The sequence below is a fragment of the Onychomys torridus genome, chromosome X, assembly GCF_903995425.1.
Source record: "Onychomys torridus chromosome X, mOncTor1.1, whole genome shotgun sequence".
NCBI lineage: Eukaryota > Metazoa > Chordata > Mammalia > Rodentia > Cricetidae > Onychomys > Onychomys torridus.
Window position 1 is genome coordinate 23,228,638 of NC_050466.1, and position 21,997 is coordinate 23,250,634.

The window sequence follows — 21,997 nt, forward strand, 5'->3', positions numbered from 1 at the left end:
TGTTGGCAGAGGAAACCTCAACAGCCTAGTATGAACTCTGCTGTGTGGTTATTAATTGTGACTCTAATGAAGATTTATAATGAAAAGGAGCAAACTGAGCAGAATAAATTACAAAATGTAAATTTTGAGGAGAAAAAGAACACCAGGAAGTGGAAGGGAGGTAAGTCCTGTGTTCAAGGAGATAAATGGATGAAGAAAGAGCCTTTGTCCAGTGACAGATGGAGGCAGATACAGAGATCCATGGCCAGGCACCAGGCTGAGCTCCAGGAATCCAATTGATGAGAGACAGGAGGGTTCTGCAGGTGAGGGACGTTGAGATCATCATGGGCAGACATGCAGGCATGACCAGCCACACTAGTGGAAGCCCATGAATCATGGACTGGACTAAGCCCTCTGGATACGGAAGACAGTTGTTTGGCTCGAACTGCTTGGGGCGCACCCTGGCAGGGGGATCGGGGATCCGTCCCTGGTGCATGGGCAGGCTTCTGGAATCCAGTTGACACCTTGCAGAGCCTTGGTGCAGTGGGAAGCCTTGGACCTGCCTAGGCTCAGTGTGCCGGGCTCTGTTGACTCCCCATGGGAGACCTTGATTTGGGGGATGTGGGGATGTAGGGTGGCTTGGGAGAGAGGGGTGGGGGGAGGGAGGAGGGAGGAGGGGGATCTGTGGGTGGTATGTGGCATGAGTAGAAAATTTCTTAATAAAGAAAAATGAAAAAAAATAAACTCACAAAAATCAGATCATGCTGGCAAGGATGTGGAATGGAGTAAGGGGAACATTCATCTCTTGCTTGTGGGAGTGCAAACTTGTGTAGCCACTATGGAAATCAATATGGCAGTTCTTCAGGAAGATGGGAATCAGTCTACCTCAAGACCCAGCTATAGCACTCCTGACATACACCCAGAGCTTCATCCTATCACCATGACAATTGCTCAGCCATGTTCATTGCCGCTGTTTTCACAATAGCCAGAAATTGGAAACAAGATAGAAGTCCATTGATGGCTAAATGGATAAAGAAAATATGGTACATTTACATAATGGAATATTACTCTGATGTTAAAAATGAAATTTGCAAGTAAATGGATGGAGATAGAAAAAAATTTCCTGAGTGAGGTAATACAGACCCCAAAAAGACAAATATGTTTATGTATTCACTTACATGTGAATGTTAGCTGTTAAGTCTGTGATAAGCAAGCTATAATCCATATAACTGTAGAGGTTAGGTATAGAGTAAGGACCTGGGGGGGGAGGTGATCACCCTAGGAAGGGGAAATAGAATAGTTATGGATGGATGAGGTGGGGACTAGAATAGGAGGATCAAATAGGGAGGGGAGCAAAGAAGAGTATGAAGGAATATGGGGAGAGACAACTAAAACTAAGGGCCATTTGAGGGGTAGTATGGAAAGCTAATACAGTAGAAACTTTCTAAAATATATACATACCTGAAGGTGATCTAGATGAAATTGCCAAATAATGGGGGAAACAGAGCCCCAACTGGACATCTCTCTTCACCAAATGAAGCCTCCACTGTTGGGAATGGGTTTTGAGTTATTGGCCAAAGGGGCCCCATGGGAACCTCCAAAAATATTCAGGTTATTGCCAAGGCTATTGGTTGCTCTCTATAAACTGATGGTAAGGTGTTGTACGATATGTTGTTTGTGTTCTGACAAATAAAGCTTGCCTAGAGATCAGAGGGCAGAGCTAGCCACTAGTTAACCATAGATCCCAGGCAGTGGTGGCACACACCATTAATCCCAGCACTTGGGAGGAGGAAGCAGGAAGATCAGGATTTCAAGGCCACCCTTGGTTACATGACTTTGAACCAGTCTAAAAGAGAAACAGGTGGTAAATGTCTTTGATCCCAGCACTAGGGAGGTGGAGACAGAAATGTAAGGTGAGTGGAGATAGGACCCCCCCCATTCAATCTGAGGATTCATGGAGTTAAGTTTCTAGTGGTTGCTGCTCTGCTTCTCTGATCTTTCAGCTTTCAACCTGATAGCTGGCTCCAGCTTTTTATTGTTAAGACTAATTAGGATCGCACTTCAGTGAGGTCGTATTGTTGAACACAGCAACTATAGAACTCACTGAACATGGAGAAGTTGAGTTGGTGCCTACCTAGAGCCTTCACCCCTATTTACTAGTGTTCCCATTACCAGTGTTCATAGTATTCTGATGTTACCAAAGGAGAAATAAAAACACCAACCAGCTACAAACTCTTCAATCTACAGTGGTGACCTGCCTGTATGATGTACTAATGAAATGGTGGCACAAAACTTATGGGACCAACCAATCACTATCTGATTGGGTTTAAGGCCCATTCCATGAGATGGAACCCATGTCCAGGTGTAGATGAATTTCTAAATGATCTTAGTAAATAAAAAACACAGAGCCAAATAAATATAGGAGTGAAAGTCTTAGAGAGATCAGGGAAGTAGGAATAGCCACCAGCTAACCTTACCTCACCATGCTGCAGCTTCCAAAGTGAGCTACTTCTGTCTAACCATGCCTTTATTGCCTTGCTATTCTGCCCTCTCATTGGCTCTTAGCCCAGCTACCTTACTTCTTTGTCACTGCCTGTCTGTACAGACCTCCAGGTCTCTATTGTTGGTACTGGGATTAAAGGCATGTGGCCTTGGCTCTGTTCCCTAGTGTGACCTTGAACACACATAGACCCTGCCTGCCAAACGATCAGATTCAAGGTGTGTGCTACCACTATCTGACTTTATTAATATACAAATAAAATATCCCCACATTTCAGCACAAATAAAACATCATCACACCCAGCACTGCTAGGGTGGCTAAGAAGCTGATAGGCTAGGGGAAAACCAAATAGTACTGTTCTGCTAAAGGAATGTAACAAAGTGACTCCTCATGACATTCTGCTATATTCATAGATCAGTGTCTTGCTCAGCCATCATCAAAGAAGATTCCTCCTGTGTTAGGAATACAGAGACCCACAGCTGAATAAGGTGCAGAAAGTGAGAGACACTGGAACACTTAGTCTAAAATGGGATGTCTCCATCAATCCCCCACCCTACCCCATGGATTATGGAACCCTGAGAAAGAGGAGGCAGGAAGATTGTAAGAGCCAGAGGAGATGGAGAATATCTAGGAAACAAGGTCTTCTAAACACAGAAGGACCAATGCACATAAGAATTCACAGACTGTGGCAGCATGAACAGGACCTGTACACGTCTGTACCAAATGGGGTCCCAGCGCTGATAGATAACACAAGGCCTCATCCCTAATCCAAAAGTTATCTCCAAATGATAACCACTTGCCAATGAAAAACCAGTTTTCTCCAACAGAGTCTCACTGGGTATACAAACCCCTCTCTTAAGTTCAGGCCCCACGTCCAGCAGTGGATGGCCAACACAAAAAGAATCCAATGATATATTTGGAGGTGTTTTTGTTTTCCCCTCATAATGCTTTGTCCAAGCTTTTATTTGTTCTCAACCTTCAGGTCTTTTACTTATATATTATGGCTCCCAATTTTATGTTTCTAAGGGCTTTCTGTTTATGCCAATGTGTGTTTCTCTATGGCTATACTTGTTTCTTGAGCTTTTTTTTTTCCAGTTTTTTTTTTCTGTTCCTCTCTTTTGTCCTATTAAGGTTTGTTTTTATTTTATCTTATTATTTTTTAGATGTTTGTTTTCTAATGAGAGCAAGAACGGATGTAGATTTGGGTGGGTGGGGAGAATCTAGGAAGAGTTGGGGGAGGGGCAATCATAATCAAAATATTATATGGAAAAAAGCTAATTTCAATAACAAAAAAAGAAAAAAGTGATGTTATTATAAATCCCAGGTTATGCAACCTGTTGTAAATATTCAAAATTGTTTTCCTGGACCAAACAAAATCATCAAAAATCTGCATGCCTGGACCACTTTTACTGTTCTGGAAGTACCCGTGCAACTACAAACTGAGGTTTCACCCAGCCACTAACACTCAGGACATTCAAAATACTTTCTTCCATTTTGTTTGATTTGTGTTTGATACAGGGTTGCACTACGTAGCCCTGGCTGACCTTGTACTCACAAAGATCCACCTGCCCCATCTCCCAAGTGCTGGACTAAAGGTGTGTGCCACCAAGCCTGGTGCTTCCTTCTGTTTTATTCCCTGGAAAAATAAAACTTGGCTTCTTGGTGAATGCAAACAAGTTTCTTTCAGTCTTCAGTGACAGGAAGATGCTCTGAGGAGGCTGGGATCTTCTCTGAAATATATCTTCAAGACTATTAATAAAGCCTGAGATTGAGAAAACCTTTCCAGATAAGTGACAAACCTCAAAGCCACTTACTTAAAACTCAGAGTCTGCATATTCCATGACATTCATGTAAAAGTTTCAAAAATGGGCTGGGCATCATGGGTATTTCATCCTCATATCAATAAAATATTCAAACTAGGTGTGGTGGTGCACACGGTTATCTCAGTTCTCAGAAGGCAGAGGCAGGAGGTTTGCCACAAGTTTAAGGCCAGCAAGAGCTGCACAGCAAGACTATCAAAACGACAGAGCAATAGAGCATAAGCTTAGTTCATGACCAGGCGTGGTGGCACACATATATAATCTCAGCTCTCAGTAGGTGAGTCAGGAAAATAAGGCTTTCCACAGCTACAGTGGGAGAGCAGCCTGAGCTACAAGAGATCCTGTCTCTTTTAAAAATAAAATATTCATATCATGGTAACTACTGCAAAATATTCTGTTTCATTCACCTTCACTCCAATTAATTATGCTGTCTGAAAAGTAGTAAGCCTTGCTTCTCTCAGCCTCTTCAGAACATCTTCCTCTGTTTAACATTATGAGTTGTTGTCTGAATCCACTAACTAGAGTGGATGGTCCACGAGGGGAGACACTTGTTTTGTTCTGCCTCTAGGATATTAAGGCACTTAAAACATATTTTGAATGAATCTCCAAGAGGAGAAATACTCTATCTATATCAGATAACTAAAGCCTGCACACCAAATCCAGGTTCCCATTTGATCTTGTAAATAAAATTTCCTCAGACTGTAGCCACACTCACTGATATATGACTGCTTTCTTACTACATCCACTGCTCTGAAAAGTTACAAGAAGAACATATGACCACAAGTCTCAAATATTTACCACATGGTGTTTTATAGAAAAGGCCCGACACCTTACTTTCAGAACAGGAAATGGTTTTTATATGCTTGTACCAAAAACAAGTAGATGTTCAGAAGCAGTTACCATATTACAAATTTGTTTCCAACATAACATAGTTTTGCAGTTAAAAGCAAAGCTATGAATCTAGAGAGATGGCGCAGAGGACCCGGATTAAGTTTCCAGCACCCTTACCAGGCAGCACATAACCATCTGTAACTTCAATTACAGAGGTTCTGGTGCCTTCGTCTGGCCTCCTCAGGCACCTGCATGCATGTATGCTCACCCACATGCATGTGCGTATACACACACACACACCTTTTTTTTTTTTTAATGCATTAAGAAGGAATCTTCTTAATGTCCCAGCTAAAGATTACTTTTATATTAATAGCTGATAAAGAAATGCTAGCTGGACATGATGATGCGTATCTGCAATCCCAGCACTCAAGATGCTAAAGGAGAACTGTGAGTTCAAAGCCTGCCTGGAATACACAGCAATGCTCTATCTCACCCTCCAAAAATGCTAATGACTATCAACTATCTAGTTTAAATCAGTCTGAGTCTGCCTTATTTTACTTAATATGATGATCTCAACTTCCAGCTATTTTCCTGCAAATCACATTTCATTATTTTAGCTGAAAAAAAAAAAACAAACAAGCTACCATTTTGTATATATACTACATCTTCTTTATTCATTCATCTGTTAATTGGGGGAAAGGCCATTTTCTTTTTTTTTAATTAGGAAATATTTTTAATGCAACATATATCATTTATTGCAATGAACAAAAAACACTTTGGGAATGATTCTTGCCGCCTTTACTTTTTTTTTTCATTTTTCTTTATTAAGAAATTTTCTACTCACTCCACGTGTTATCCACAGACCCCTCCTCCCACCGTGCAGCCTTCCTTCCTGAGCCACCCCACATCCCCACATCCCCCAAATCAAGGTCTCCCATGGGGAGTCAGCAGAGCCCAGCACACTGAGCCTAGGCAGGTCCAAGCCCCTTCCCACTGCACCAAGGCTGTGCAAGGTGTCACACCACAGGCACCAGATTCCAGAAGCCTGCCCATGCACCAGGGACAGACCCCGATCCCCCTGCCAGGGTGTGCCCCAAGCAGTTCAAGCCAAACAACTGTCTTCTGTATCCAGAGGGCTTAGTCCAGTCCCATGGGGGCTCCACAGCCACCAGTCCACAGTTCATGGCTTCCACTAGTGTGGCCGGTCATCTCTGCACGTCCTCCCATCATGATCTCTCTCATCAATTGGATTCCTGGAGCTCAGTCTGGTGCCTGGCGGTGGATCTCTGTATCTGCCTCCATCTGTCACTGGACAAAGGCTCTATGATGACAGCTAGGTTATTTGCTAGGCTGGTCACCAGAGTAGACCAGTCCAGGCGCATCCTCTGGACCACTGCCAGCAGACCTGGTGGGGTCAACCTTGTGGATTCCTGAGAGCCTCCCCAGAACCCTGCCTCTTCCTATTCCCATGATGTCCTCCTCATCTATCATGGTATCTTCCTCCCTGCCCTCTCACTCTGTCCCTGTTCCAGGTTGACCCTCCCATTTCCCTATGTTCTCATCCCCCACTCCTCGCCCTCTGCCACCCCCCACCCAGTCCACTCATGTAGATCTCATCCACTTCTCCTTCACAGGATCATCCATGTGTCCCTCCTAGGGTCTTTCCCTGTTAGCTAGGCTTTCTGGAGCTGTGGGTTGCAGTCTGGCCATCCCTTCCCTCACATCTAGTATCCACTTATAAGTTGAGTACATACTATGTTTGTAAAGGCCATTTTCTTATCTTGGCTATTTTGAATGAAGCAGTAAAACAGATGTGCAAGTATGTCTGTGGGTCATTAAAAGAGAGCCCATCCAGTATATTAATCCAGGAATGGTACCACTGGATTTCATGGTAGTTCTATTTTCAGTCTTTTAAGGAATCTTCACACTGACTTCCATGCTGGCTGCTTCATTTTACACTTTCATCAACAATATATAAGGGTTCTCTTTCCTCATACCCTTGGCAATATTTTTCATGTTTTCTTGATGATGGCCATTCTGAGGTGAGATGGAACCTCAATGTAGTTTCCAGTTCATTTCCTTGATAGCTTAGGATGTTAACACTTTAAATGTTTGCTGGCCATTTGCATTTCATTTGAGAATTATCCATTGTCCATTTGAAAACTATATTCAAGATATTAATCCTATCTGCTCTATAGTTGGCAGATGTTCTATTCTGTAGACTGTCTCTTCACTCTGCTAGTTGTTTCCTTTTCTGCCCAGCTCTTTAATGTCATGAACAGGAAGGACTATCTGTCAACTGTTGGCATTATTTCCTGAGCTACTGAAGGACCTTCCCTAAGGTCATTGTATGTGTTTCTTGAATTGTTCTACATTCTCCTCTGTCTGCTTTAGGTCTTTAGAGCCTTTAATCATTTGAATTAGATTTTTGTGCATGGTAAATATGGATCTAGTTTCTTCTCTCCACAGATGGATAGTTTTCCTAGCACAATTCAGAGGCTTTATTTTCACCAGTCTGTTTTGCACCTTTGTCAAAATGTGACTATGGCTGAATGAGTTTATTTTGTAATTTTCTGTTTGTCTGTGTTTGTGCCAGTACCATGCTGTTACTATGGCTATATAGGGTCAAGGTATCAGATATTGTGATATTCCCAGGAATGCTCCTGTTTAGGTTTGCTTTGTTTATTCATAGTATTTTGTCCTTACATATTAAAATTTAGGATTTTTGAAAAATATGTCTGAAAAGATGCCATTGGAACCAGGCAGTGGTGGCACACACTTTTAATCCAGCACTCACGAGGCAGAGCCAGGAATCTCTGTGAGTTGGTGGCCAGCCTGGTCTACAAAGCGAGTTCCAGGACAGGGTCCAAAACTGCACAGAGAAACCCTGTCTGGAAATAAAAATGGTATTGGGATTTTCTTGACTGTTAATAATTTTTGGGAATGCAGCCACTTTAATATTAATCCGATCAATTTATGAGCATATCTTTCCGTCCCCTAAGGTCTATTTCTTTGTTTTGATGTTTTCACTATAGAAGATTTTTAATCTCCTTGGTTAGGTTGGTAAGTTACTGTAAACTGTTTACTTTCCCTGATTTCTCTCATAGCAAGTTTGTTAGTAGTACATACAAAATTACTTGAATGCTGACTTTGTATCTACTACTTTGCTAAACATGTCCATCAGATCCAATACTTTTCCAGTGAAGACTTTAGAACTTTTTGAATCGTTATCAGCAAAGATAATTTGACTTCTTTCTGTCCTACTTGTATCCCTTTTCCTTCTTATTGCTGTAAGACATTCAGTACTATATTGAGAAAAAACTGTATCAAGTGTGAACCCTTGTCTCATTCCAGATTTGAAATGTAAGATTTTCCCAATTGAGTATATTACTGGCTATAATTCTGTCAGTCGTTCCTATATCCTAGTCTTGTAACCATATAGTCCTTAAAACATGAGTGCATTAGTAAGAAACAGAAAGCTCTTCTTAAACATATTTCACACTGGTGACTTCAAGAAAAAAAATCAGTTACATTCTCAGTCACAAATCACTTTAATAAAGATTTTTTTCTTTTGAAATATTCTGTGTCAGGTATAGTTGTTCAACAGTCAAGGCGCAAACCATACTCCCATAATTAATTGTTCTGCTCATCTTCTCCAAATAACAATTACACAAAAAAGGGCATCAAAATGTATGTTTTTTGATGATAGGCTCATCATTTCTTAATCTTCTTCTTATTTAAAAAGTATATCCTTTTTGAACTCCAAAAATTCTGATTTGTGTAGATATTGTCATCAAAACATTGACAAATGGATAGTATTAAACATGTTTTCATCCCACAGCTTATTCCAAGTGAAAAAAGAATCAATGTTTCCATATTATCAGATGGTATTTAACAACATAGCCCATGGAAAAAATTAAGGGCTGAAAGATTATTGACTTAACCTTTCTAAGTTATGCTAAATAAGTAACAATACACAATGATATAGTCATTTGACAAAACTATTGTTTATTTAGAAAAAATGGTTACACTGGTAGAATTCAGCAGATAAAAAAATTCTCTTAAAAACGTCACTGTGAAACTTTTCCAGATGTAAGTTTAGCAATACAAAGCTCCGGTAGCTGTAAAATTAAAACACAATTAATTGTTTTACTCTTCTCCCCCCGATTTTCCTAATTACAAGAAAAAAATGGCAAGGGACAAGTGAGCGCTGGTATATTTTTCTTTGTAGAACAGGCTTTAATGTTGTACACATACTATATAAAACGATTCTTAGGCGCTGCAGAAGACAGTGCTTCACTTTATTTTTAGTGACTAATATTTAAAAAAAAACAGGCCAAATAAATTAAAACTGAGTTCTAAAATGAGGTAAATTCAAAATCATTCAATAACTGTTTATTTTCAGTTTCAAACATTAAAAAGGAAGCATTTCAAATGAGGGGAGGGACAGAAACCCAGGCAATATTTAATCAAAAGTGAAATTCTGTACACATGTCACCTTATTTGCTTATTGGGAAGTATATGCAAGCACATTGTGCTAAAATATGGAATAATTAACACTTTCAGCCATTACTGAAAATAAACATGTAGAAATTAAGCAACAAGTTAAAGTACAATAACAAACAACACAACAATTTTAGGTTTTCTGCATGGAGCGATAAAGCAGATAACTGGAAATGGGCTCACTTCATTCACAATTCTCAGAAATCTACCCAGGAAAATAAAATTCTGGTCACAGCTGTATGAGTTCATTTCATTCTTTCCACCTGAAAGAAACAAACTGGTTATATCGACATACAAGAAGAAGAGGCTGAGGGAAAAAGTGAGGAGGAAAGCCAAAGCAGGGAAAGAAGGCAGAGAGGAAGGGCCAGAAAGTGATAGATGGGAAAGAAAAGAAGGGAAAAATCATTCAGGAAGAAACCTCAGTGAATTCTGTCAATAACAAAGGCCTGGATGAAGTTCCCAGAAAATGATGAAATATTTGTCTTTGTCCATTCTTAGAAAACATTAAGACACTGTGAATTTTAAGAAACACTGAACATTTTCTATTTTCTGTGTATGAAAGGGTGGAAGGTTTGTGGAATAGAGAGAAAAATATTAAAAGAATAACAGGTACAACACTCTATAGGTGCAAGGAATAATGTATCAAAAATAAACAGAACATGTAGCAAAGGAAAGGATCCTATTTTACATGATTAGCCAAAAGAAATAGAAAAATGACATCCATTTTTTTCACAAGGACACAATTTTAATAGTGAATTATATTAAGATGCAATGTCTGCTAAATTATAAAAATTGCTTTAAAAATATATTGACTCAATTATACTCATTTCCTTTCCTTTATGTAGACATTTTTCAAATACTGCATAATGAAATAAATTCAAAACATAATCATTACAGCATGTGGCAAATAATTTCATATCTGCCTAACATTGTTCTCAAATTTTAAATTAATGCTTAATGCATTAAACTTTATTAATGAAAATACTACATTCACACAGTTCCTAAAATCATATCTAGAAGGGGCCTTAGAAAATAATCACACTTGCATGAAATGCTGACAAATAATTTATACATCATCTCTACACAGCATTCTGTGCATACCATGTATAATCTTGACATCATCAATTATAATTTTGGATACACTGATGTTGAACTTACAATTTTAACACTTAAAAAAATAATAGTTCCTGTCCATCAATTGATAAATGGGTAAACAAAACATGGTACACATTCATTCTATGGAATATTTAACCATAAAAAGGAATGGATTGTTGACACATGCTACACCATGGATAAATCTTGATAACATGATGGTAGTTGAAAGAACCCTGGCCCCAAAGGACATGATATTGCACGATTCCATTTATATGAAATGTCCCAAACCAGGCAAATTGATAGACAGAAAATGTGTCAGTGGCTTCCAGTGGCTGGAGAGAGAGGAGTTAAAAGTGACTGGTAACCTGCACAGGGTAAGGGAAATGCTCTGAGATTAGACTATGGTGATGACTGCACCACAGTGAATACACTAAAGACCACTGAATTGTCCACTTTCAAATGGTGACTGCATCTCAGTTTTTTTTAGATTGAAAATGAGTAAGAAATGGGCCCTTGATCATGGTAATGTCTATGTAATGTTCCAATAAAAAAAGAACATCATGGTAGCCACATGATCATAATCAGAGTAAGAAATGGGGTCTCAATCATGATGATGTCACATTATGAGAATTCCTTAAGGACAAGGAAACTTTTAATGACATATTTAAGAGTACGTTAAAGGATAAAAATGTTGTTGCTGTTAAAACATATAAAGATCTTTCCCAGGAATTAGAATTAAAATTAAAATTTTTACAAGAAGCCAAAACCCTCCAAACAACATAATCATCCCAATGTTTTCACACTTATAGAGTTCACACACAAAGGCAATCTATCTACATCATTAAGGAATTGGTTCCAGGAGGCAATTTCCTCTCCTTTCTGAGAAAGAAGGGCGAACTGAAAGACAGTTAGTGAATTTTTCATTAGATGCTGCTTCTGGATAGCATATCTCAAGTAAAAATTGTATGCACAGGGACCTTGCTCCAAGAAATTGCCCACAGGTGAAAATAATGTTCTGAAAATCAGTGACTTTGGAATGTCTCGTCAAAAGGATGGTGGTGTGTATACATCTTCTGACTTAAAGCAGATTCCCATAAAATGGACAGCACCAGAAGCTCTTAATTATGGGAGATATTATTCTGAGAGTGACTCATGGAGCTTTGGCATCCTCCTCGGGGAGACGTTCAGCTTAGGGGTCTGTCCACACCCTGGAATGACAAATCAGCAAGTACAAGAGCAAGTGGAAAGAAGATACTGAAAGTTAGTCACAACGTCTCAACAGTGTCCTCAGAGTCTACTCAGTGCTGAAGTTTGGAGGTTACAACTTGAAATCCACTCCCAAGCTCAAGCAACTTCAGGAAGAGCTAGCTGCTATCAAGAATATCTACAACCCTAGCATTTGAGAGCACAAGAGGAGGATCAGCATGGGTTAGATGGCAGCCTGTAGTATACAGAAATCCAGGCCAGCCTGGTTTACAAAGTGTGTCCTTGTCTCCAACATCCCAAAACAACAAGAAGACACAGTGATGAAAGAGCACCAAACCTGAGACTTCACAATTTTACTCTCATTAACACTTAGCTTATGCCAATCGTACGCAACATACTTCTAGGTTTATTTATAACAATGCTATATAAACATAAATATGTACCACTTTAACAATTATAAATAAGCAAGATTAGCTTATAAATCTAGGGGTCAATGAAACCTATCTTTTTCACAGTTCTTTTATTGATACTTCTCAAAATCATTTTCTACTGCAGGCTCAGTTCAATTCGCTGTCCTCCATCACAAACATACACTCTTTTGGAGCTATAAACTATACTTAATACCACATAGAACACAATCAAACAAAAAGTGGCCTTCCATTCTGCTGAAAGCAGAATATATATATATAAATAAATACCATTTTATATTGGCAATGATCTCAATGTCCTCGATTCTTTTTACCTGATTCAGTAGTTCACACGTTTCATAAAATAGACTTTTTGATGGTAATAAAAATTTTAAGAGAAACTATAAAATACAAGCTTACCCAAACAAGAGCTAACTCATGATTAAGTGTCTACTTCAAAGGGGGTACCACCACAGCAATGTGCTCCCTGCATTTACTATCATTTAATTTATCATGATTTGCCCCTTCAATGTTTATCCCCTCTCCCTGTCCAAAGCTCAATGACATATAAGGATGAAGTTGACAATCAGAATATCAAAGAAACATTCACAAAGAAAAGTTATGAGGAAAAAGACATAGGGACAGGCATTCTAATCTAGCATTACTTAAACCTGAGAATCTTTTAAGCTGAAACCTAATTGTACACAGGGTTGCCTGTTAGAATAAAAAAAAAAAATGTGCAGAAAGGATAGTCACACACATGGGCAAATGTGGCAGTAGAATTCGTTATAAGCCCTTACCCCAATATCAAGACCTTTAAAACACAAAACAAAATAGCATGCTAATGAGTATGTGTCTACTTGAAGAGAAAAAGCAAGAAAGTACAAAATTCCTTCTGGCTTCAACTACTTAGTGCTTATGAGTATTGGTGCACAGAGCCTACAACTAGTACTTTCAAATAGCAGAAATGTTCATGAAGAGAAAATCAGTTGTGTCTATCACTTCAATCTCCTTAACAAGAGCTTTGTACATATTAAATGGTTGCTACGTATAAATCTAAATAAAAACTAAAGTTAAATTTGTTCTCAAGAAATGTCCTCAAGGATATAAAACAATCATTAGTCAGTATGCTTTCACTTCTATCAAACAGTGTAAGTAAAGTGAGCTTGCTTAATAGCAGGGGAAAAAAATCTTTTTTCTTTCAGTATTGTTCTTCACCAATGTTTTCATTGATTAAACATTTCACATTGTGGTACACAATCTGTACACAGATTTCTATGTACAACTAACAGACTGCATAAACACCACAGACAATAAGGAAAAACAATTGGTTATTTGATGAGAAATGACAATCTAGACATGTGAATATGTTGCATACTTAGAGAACCAGTAACTAGAAGAAGTTCACACATGAGCAATGACTAGCTCCTGAGGAATAAACTCCAGCAAATACCCCATTTCCTGATATGGATTACTACCATATTTTGACTATGCCTTGAAATGACAGTGTATTCCTAAAGTTAGGAATCTGTGAGAGCTTAGGAGGCTAGTTTTCCAAGTACCGACTAGAAGGGGAGAAAAGCTAGAACAGGAATTATAAAATTGTCTACAGGGCTAAGGATATAATGGAAACAATGTTTACCATGTAGGGATTGCTGGAGTAAACAACTTGCCTATCCCTGCACAGACCACCCTTCCCACAAAAGCCTTGTTCTAGAGGGAAAGCATGTTGGTCAAAGTTTGATTGCTGCCAAGCAGACATCAGGACACAATGTCAAATGTTTCAATTCATCAAAAGAAACTGGAATTCTGATTGGACAACTTTTCTGAATTGTTAAAGAATGTTAAATCTTGTGTTTTAACAGAATTGCACATGCACATAATCCCAGCACTAACTAAGCTGAACCTGGGGAATTGCCAGTGAATGTGACAGCAACCTGGGCAACCCAATGAGTTTGAAATACAGAGCAAGAGCCTATGGCAAACCAAGCAACAAATAAATAAAACAATGTTTTCTAAATGTAAACCAAACCAAGCAACAAATAAATAAAACAATGTTTTCTAAATGTAAACCAAACCAAGCAACAAATAAATAAAACAATGTTTTCTAAATGTAAACCAAACCAAGCAACAAATAAATAAAACAATGTTTTCTAAAGGTAAACCTCTTGTGAGATTAAGACCTCACCTAACAAGTCAAACTTTGTTCAAGTATTGGAAACTTGCAGTATCAGACTTGAAGGATAAAGAATCAAGTTATATATTTGAGATAAAAGAAATAAATTTGGCTTTACTGGAATGGAAGGTTAAAAATACAATGGTCTTAAAGTATGGATAGAATAGGATATGAGTTGTGGGCCACATATACCAAGTAACAGTTGAGAAATCAAAGGATGGTTGTTAGATAATGATTTAATGAGCAGGAGTTTTTGGTTGGTTGGTTGGTTTCCCCTACTTTCAGTGTTAGGGATTGAACATAGGACCTTACACATGCTAGAGAAACAGTCTACCATTGAGGTATATCCTGAGCGTCAGGCAAGGATTTTTAAAGATTAAAGGAAAATAAAATGTTAAGGCAAGAACAACTAGTGATATTCAAGAGATTAAATCAAGGAGAGAGAGAATTTGGAGAAAGATTTTGCAGGTAAAAAAAATAACACAAAAACGAGTTTTGGAGCTAAAAGTAGGGGGCAGGACAAGAGACTCTGAAAAGAACATAATCCAAAATTACATTTATATATAGTATTCTCTTGATAATAATGTGATCATTGTAATATGTCTGCACTCAAGAGTGACAGCTACAACAAATCAATGTCATTTCTCGACTGACTCCCCTGAAATAACTGTTCTAAATACCAACAAGAAAATCTTCCAATCAGTGATAGGATAAAATCATGGCAATGTGATGTGTCAACAGCTCTGTCCTTACTGTAGATTAGGAAACAAGTTAACAGGGGAGCAAGAAAAGCAGAGTTAGATGCACCCTGCAGATAGACAACAGCACCATAGGAAATGAGGAGATTTCTGACTGAAAAGAAAGAAAAACAGAATAGCTTGCCTAACTGCAGAATGAAACCAAACACAGAGGCAGCCGGAAAATAACCAGAAGAAGAAAATCAATCATAGCTTCCCAAGAGTTAAGAGTCTGCCCCAGAAGAAAGTATATGTGACATAATTGTCAACAAACTAAGTATATCTATGAACAGTTATTGGGTTCAAGAAGATTTACCACAAGACTACCAGCCAAACATTTAGTCCTGTCTAATCCTACATCCCTCACCTTTTGTTCCTAAGGGATATTTCATGGCCAGTATAAGAATAATTCATGAAAATCTGTATCAAAACCTTCATGTCTAACAAGACAAACTTAGGTTCCGAGAGAAAACAGACAGATAAAAATCACAGTGAAAGTTGTCAGGGACTATGGTTGATCTATTTCTAATGAAAATTTGATAGGAAGGCTTTTTGTTTCTTTACCGGAGAAGTAGCATGTTAAATAAAAATTTCAAATTAAAAGAAAAGTTACAATTAAAATAAAAAACAATGTATAGTATATATATATGGTATTATATAATACATAGTGTATATATAATATTATATACATAGTTTCCCAGGGAAGACAGTAAGAAGGATGTCTAGAAGACTGAGTAGTACTGCCTCTTTTACAATCTTCCTTTTAAAAAAAAGTAAAAAAGGCTATTAGCTTTTATAGTCTTTTATAATATTTTATAATATATATATAGATATATGTATCAGCGATATATCTTTAATCCCAGCTATCAAGAGGCAGAGGCAGGTGAATTTCTGTGATTTCAAGGCCAGTCTGGTCTACATAGCAAGTTCAAATTCAGCCGGGGCCTTGAGGAATAAGAGGAAAAACTATTAAATGCTAAATGGTTTTCATACTACTGCCTATCCCACTCTACTTAGTCAGGTAATAAGCAGGGAGAAACAAAGCAAAAACAAAAACAAAAAAAACCACACCCTTCCTTAGGTCACTTATTTGACAACCTCAAATTCCCGCACTGCAACTAAAGTAAATACAGCAAAACCCACATCCTAAACCAAATCCTTATACTGAACTGGCTCTCCAGACATTTCTCACCCTTAAGCAAACCTTAGTAGGGGTTGTTACATAATCTGTTTCCATAAATGATTAGAAGCAGCTCAGATTAGAGATGAGGTATAAATAGTGGGTATATGTGTGATATTATTAAGAAGTGACCATTACAATGAAAGCAAAAAAATGAGCTATAAAAAGCAAAGGCAACTTCAACTATGTCTACCTGGAATCATTAATGGAGGGACAAATCATCCTACATCAACAATCTTAAATCATCCAAGAGTAACTATTCAGACGCTGACTTCAAGTCCTCAACAAAGAAAAAAAAAAAAAGAGGCTAAATTGGGGTATGAACAGTCTGTCCACTGTGGTGGTCATGTAATATATGTAAGATGTTTAAAACGTTTTTATGTATCATAACAAAGCAAACTTGAAAACAAATTTGCCTGTTTAAGATATAGCTAAAAGTACAGAACTTAATTTCTGACTTTGCAAAATATGAGCAGTGGTAGAAAGAAAGGCACAGAAACATAAATGCCCAAGGAACAGAAAACACTAAAGTCCTGCCTTCAATTGTCACCTCCATTTTCTAATGTCTCTGTGACCTACTTCAATCTTTCAGAGTTTCAGTTTCTTCACCTGTAAAGTATAAATACCACCATCACTTATTGAGCTACTGGTGCTTTAAAAACATAATTATCCAGAAAAGATGGTACTAGGTGGCAAAGAGAAAGCCAGATGTTCTCAAATACATCTTGATTTTTTTAAGTGTGATTAATCAGCAAGCTTAGAATAAAAAACAAGCTTAAAGTGAACAGTTTAAAAATAACTGCAAAATTTATATCTATATACAAAAAGACTCTGTCATTATATTCAGGTAAAAATTCAAGTGTCTGTATCCTGCAAAAAGGATCTAGTTCCTTTACCATTTTCTGATCTCTTTTAGGGGTATCTCTAAATGAAAAGGAGGGAGAATATACTCACCTTGGTTGAAAGTGTTCATTATCTGTGCTTGTCAGAGGACTTATGAGTAGATGACAAATTAAGGGAAAACAACTTTGGGGCAGGGAAGAATAGTGTCCTACTTCTAAGCCTAATGGTTCTGATCAGCCTAGTAACCTCAAATTCTAGGAGCTCTGCTATGTGTCAGATCATTCTGCTGTTCCAGTCACCATGGTCCCCAGCCCAAAGATTCACTATTCCTCCTTTTTTCTCATGGTAATGGTAACAATACAAAGGGATAACAACAACAAAAATATACAGAGCCTATAAACCTGGTGTCATAAAACTCTCAGTTCACTGCAGAATTACTTTAAAGAATCAAGAAGATCAAGTCTCTTGTTTTCAGGTCATACACTGAAGGGTAACTACACTTTACAACTAATAAGTTCCTGTATATTTAGACCACATACAAGAAAGGTTTAATTCTAAATATGAATAGTCTCAATCTTCTATTTCAGTGAGTGAAATATAAAGATGAAAAGGATATTGTTTCTTCTCTTCCTTTCCTCCTGAACTATCCCGTTTCTCTTTCTTTTCTATCTTTTCTTTATCATGCCTGGATTCCTATAAGGAATGATGAAATTAGTTGGGGAAGGAAAAAAATCAATACGTTTCTTAAAAATAGCCTGAAATCCCCTTTTATCATTCACCAGCCATATTTTTCTTCAAAAACTTGCTTAATATGACACTAAAACCACATGCAACAACAACAAAAAAAGGAATACTGAACTGCTCCAAAAGTAGAAACATTCATACATCACAGGAAAGTATAACAGCTTATAGAACAGGAAATGATATTTGTAAAAGACGTATAGCAGTCAAGTATCCAGAATATCGAAAGAATTCTTAAAAGTGAATGCCATAAAAGACAACTCATTTTGAAAACAGCAAAAGAACATGAAGAGATTTCTCCAAAGAAGATATATAGATACATGGAAAGACAGACATTTGGTATTATTAGTAACTAAGGAAATACAAATCAAAACCACAATGAATTACCACTCATATCCACTAGGATGGCTATGATTGAACTAAAAAAAAGTAGCCAGTGTTGAAAAAGATGTACAGAAATTGTACCCTGATATATTGCTAGTCGAAATGCAAACCATACAGCCACTGTGGAAAAGTTTGGCAGCAACTCAAAAAAACTAAACAAAATTATCTAATAACTTAGAAATTCTATTCTTAGGTGTGTGTGTGGGGTGGGGTGTGTGTGTGTGTGTGTGTGTGTGTGTGTGTGTGTGTGTGTGTGTATCTCCAAGAAAATTGAAGATAGTCAAATGAGTTATTTCATACCAGTACACAAATGGTCACAGCAACATTATTCACAATAGCCAAAAAGTGGAAACATTCTAAAAATCTAACAACTGGCTGGCTGTGGTGGCTTACACCTGCAATCTTAGTACTAGGGAGGCTGGGGCAGGAAAACTCAGAGTTTAAGGGGAGGCTGAGGTATTAAGGAAGCTCCAAACCAGCTTAGTATACAAAGGGAGGCCCTGTCTCAAAGCAAAACAAAAATCCACCAACTAACAAGTGTGGTATAGTCACATAATGGAATATTATTTAGTCATAAGAAGAGATTAAATAATGGCAGATACTGCAATATGGAAAAAGAACTTCAAAATCATTCTTAAAAGGTAGACACCAAAAGCTCTATTATTTTATAATTCTACTTACATGAAATAATTAAAAATAGGTAAATCCACGGAGACAGAGAAAGCTAGTGGTTGTCAAGGGATGGGGAAGGCAAAGTGAGGAATCAATGTATCATGAACCTAGGGTTCTCCTTTGGAATAATTCAAATGTTTTTGGAACCAGACAAACACCAAGTTTACAATATTGCAAATATACATGCTACTTAATTCAGTGGTTTTCAATCTTCCTAAAGCTGTGAATCTATAATATAGTTCCTCATGTTGTGGTGATCCCCCAACCATAAAGTTATTTTTGTTGCTACTTCACAACTGTAATTTTACTACTATTATGAATCATAATGTAAACATTTTTGGAGATAGAGGTTTGTCAAAGGGACTGTGACCCACAGGTTGAGAACTGATGACTTTATTATTCTATGTAAACCTTATCTCAATTGAAAAACACTGAAAAGGAATAGCCTTATCTTTGGAAGCTTACAGAATTAAATTATCCACCATTTACTTTTCTAAAACTGCTATTAAAAACTATAAATGCACTATACATTTTTAACATTTACAGTAATGCTTTGTAAACAGTTTACACCTTAGTAGTAGCTTATCAATTATATGGAACATGATTGAAATCTGAGTATCAATCAGTATATACAGAATGTACTTTATACGTATATAGATACATTTCAGGACTGAAGAGAAACTAACAGGACTCACGTGGCAAGAGTAAAATGGAGAGAAAGAACTTCAGAGTATACTAATTCTAACTTCACAGTGATTAGGAATAATCTAGCTCAATTCCCAACCAGAGTACCTGCCTGCTCCCAAACTTCCTGTTCCCATTCCAAAGTAATTAACAAACGATTATCCATCAGGAATATACATACATACACCAAGGCACTAAACTTACAAGAGTGAGTATTTTCCTCACAAGTCCCTAATCCCTAGGTGAAGAGTCACACGCTATTCATGGCTGCTATGAGAGGGAGAGAATCAGTCTTCTCTAAGGACAAGGCCTCTGATAGGTTGTCCAATCACAAGTAGTCAGCCCTAAACACAAATGCACATAAGCAACACTAAAAGGACTTAGCAGGTTTTATTTATAGATACATATATAGGTATAATAATAATAATTAAAGAAGAGGTCGTGAAGTTTAGAGGGAGCTGGGGAAAAACACAGGAAAACTGGGAGTCAAGACTGGGGGCATAGAAATGATAGAAATACAGTATTCATATATGACATTCTCAAAAATAATAAAATACATGTTTTCCAAAAGGTAGACAGTTCCTTTGTGTTCCTAATTTACCTTTTTGCCACCAGAGGAGATTTTATCCATCTTCTCAGATTTAAATGAATCACTACTGCTTTTTTCTTTGCCTGAAGATTTTGACTTATTTTTCTCTTTGTCTTTCTCATTTGGATATTGAGACTCACATGGACTCTCACTTTTGTGTTTTGAAACCCCCACTAAAATTACAAAAGAGAATAATGAAAGGCTTTTCCAATTCGCTCTGATGAGTACTTCCAAGGAATTAGTAAGTCTACCTACTTGTTCCATTTTCCTCTTTCCGCCTCTTTGTTATGTCCGGTGGCACTTCACGGTCATTGTTTGAGTGGTCCTAGAACCAAGAATTGTGAACTACATTGATCAAGGGTTATGGCTTTTGTTTTGTTTTGTTTTAAGTATTACTTTTATACAAGAAGACACCGCTAACTAGCACTGGAGGATATTACTAAGCTGAAGTTCCTCATTAGTGTAGAAAGGCAAACAGTCTAGGGTGAATATACCAGTTAAAACTTGAAGCAGTCTGCTATGGAATAAAGCAGTATTTTCTAAAAGCAGAAAACAAATTACCATACATGAAAAAAAGCTTTCCAAGCTAATTTTTAAAAATTACAAACCCTTTTCCGCTCTTTCCTGTCCTTTTCATCTTTTTTCTCTCTTTCTCTGGATCTTTCCCTTGACTTGTCCAAATCTTTCTTGTCCATTTCTCTCTCCTTACTCTTGGACAGTGGTGGAGGAGTATGATTAATGTAGAGCTGTTAAAATTAAGGCAATATTACTAAAGATTATTAGTTTTCCAGTATTGGCAGCCTTTGGTATTTTGTTTATTAAATGAAAGATAATAGGTAACTATATATAAAGTCAAAACTAGTTATCTGCTTGTTTTATGACAGCGAAAATAAAAGAATGTGACACATATACAAAGGCTTTAATCCTGGGCCTTATAAAGATTACCATTTTAACTCAGCTCATTATTGCCTCAACTGACATTTCACAGTAAGTTCATAAGCCAGCATCCTCCTTGTCCCCTAGTATATAAGAGTTCATATGTGAAAAACAGCAACTGGACTTTTTCTGCTGTAAAACAAAACAAAACAAAACAAAAAACAAAACAAAACACAAGTCCCTACGCAGTCATGGACATTTGAAAGTCTAACCATCTAAAAATAAGCAGTCAATGACAGGAGGCAAAAAACCTAGCCGAGATTTTACTAGTAAGTCCATTCTGCCTAGGTATAAACCAGGCAGTGATTATCTCAAATATTTTTTATAAATCTAAAGGCAAATGCATAATCTCTACTTATGAAAGCACTGTAACTCTATCAAACAATCACAACTGTGAATTCTACCTTACTGGTTCTAAATAGCTCAGGAAACCATCAAGTAAGCCGAGAGTAACTAAACTACTTGAAAGACTAAAAGTGATAGAAAAAATATTCTCTGTCAAAAAGTTTATTGGTGATAAAATAGCCAAACATCTAGGTTATTCTAATTCTAAATGAGAGAAAAATTCTACTTAGGGAAGTTGGAAACATGGAAATGCACTCTAAAAGAAAATGTTTAGGAAGTAGACAGAAAATAATCAAACCCCTAACTTTATGGCATTTATCCCTGTTTCATTTGCTACGTTCAAAGGATAATGACTACAACTCATAATGT

General features: G+C 37.4%; 1 protein-coding gene across 2 annotated transcripts in view; it reads right to left on the reverse strand.

Moving 5' to 3' along the window:
• Positions 1–9,115: 9,115 nt before the first annotated feature.
• Positions 9,116–21,997, reverse strand: part of Thoc2 (THO complex 2) — a 130,125-nt gene continuing 117,243 nt past the window's right edge. For both annotated transcript variants that reach the window (XM_036174012.1, XM_036174010.1), the window contains exons 34-39: positions 20,956–21,093; positions 20,603–20,672; positions 20,360–20,520; positions 17,894–17,970; positions 17,389–17,434; positions 9,116–11,936 (exon numbers count right to left, since the gene is read on the reverse strand). In XM_036174012.1, the coding sequence (XP_036029905.1) occupies positions 17,407–17,434; positions 17,894–17,970; positions 20,360–20,520; positions 20,603–20,672; positions 20,956–21,093 (474 nt within the window). In that variant the 3' untranslated portion in view covers positions 9,116–11,936; positions 17,389–17,406. The remainder of the gene's footprint in view (positions 11,937–17,388; positions 17,435–17,893; positions 17,971–20,359; positions 20,521–20,602; positions 20,673–20,955; positions 21,094–21,997) is intronic.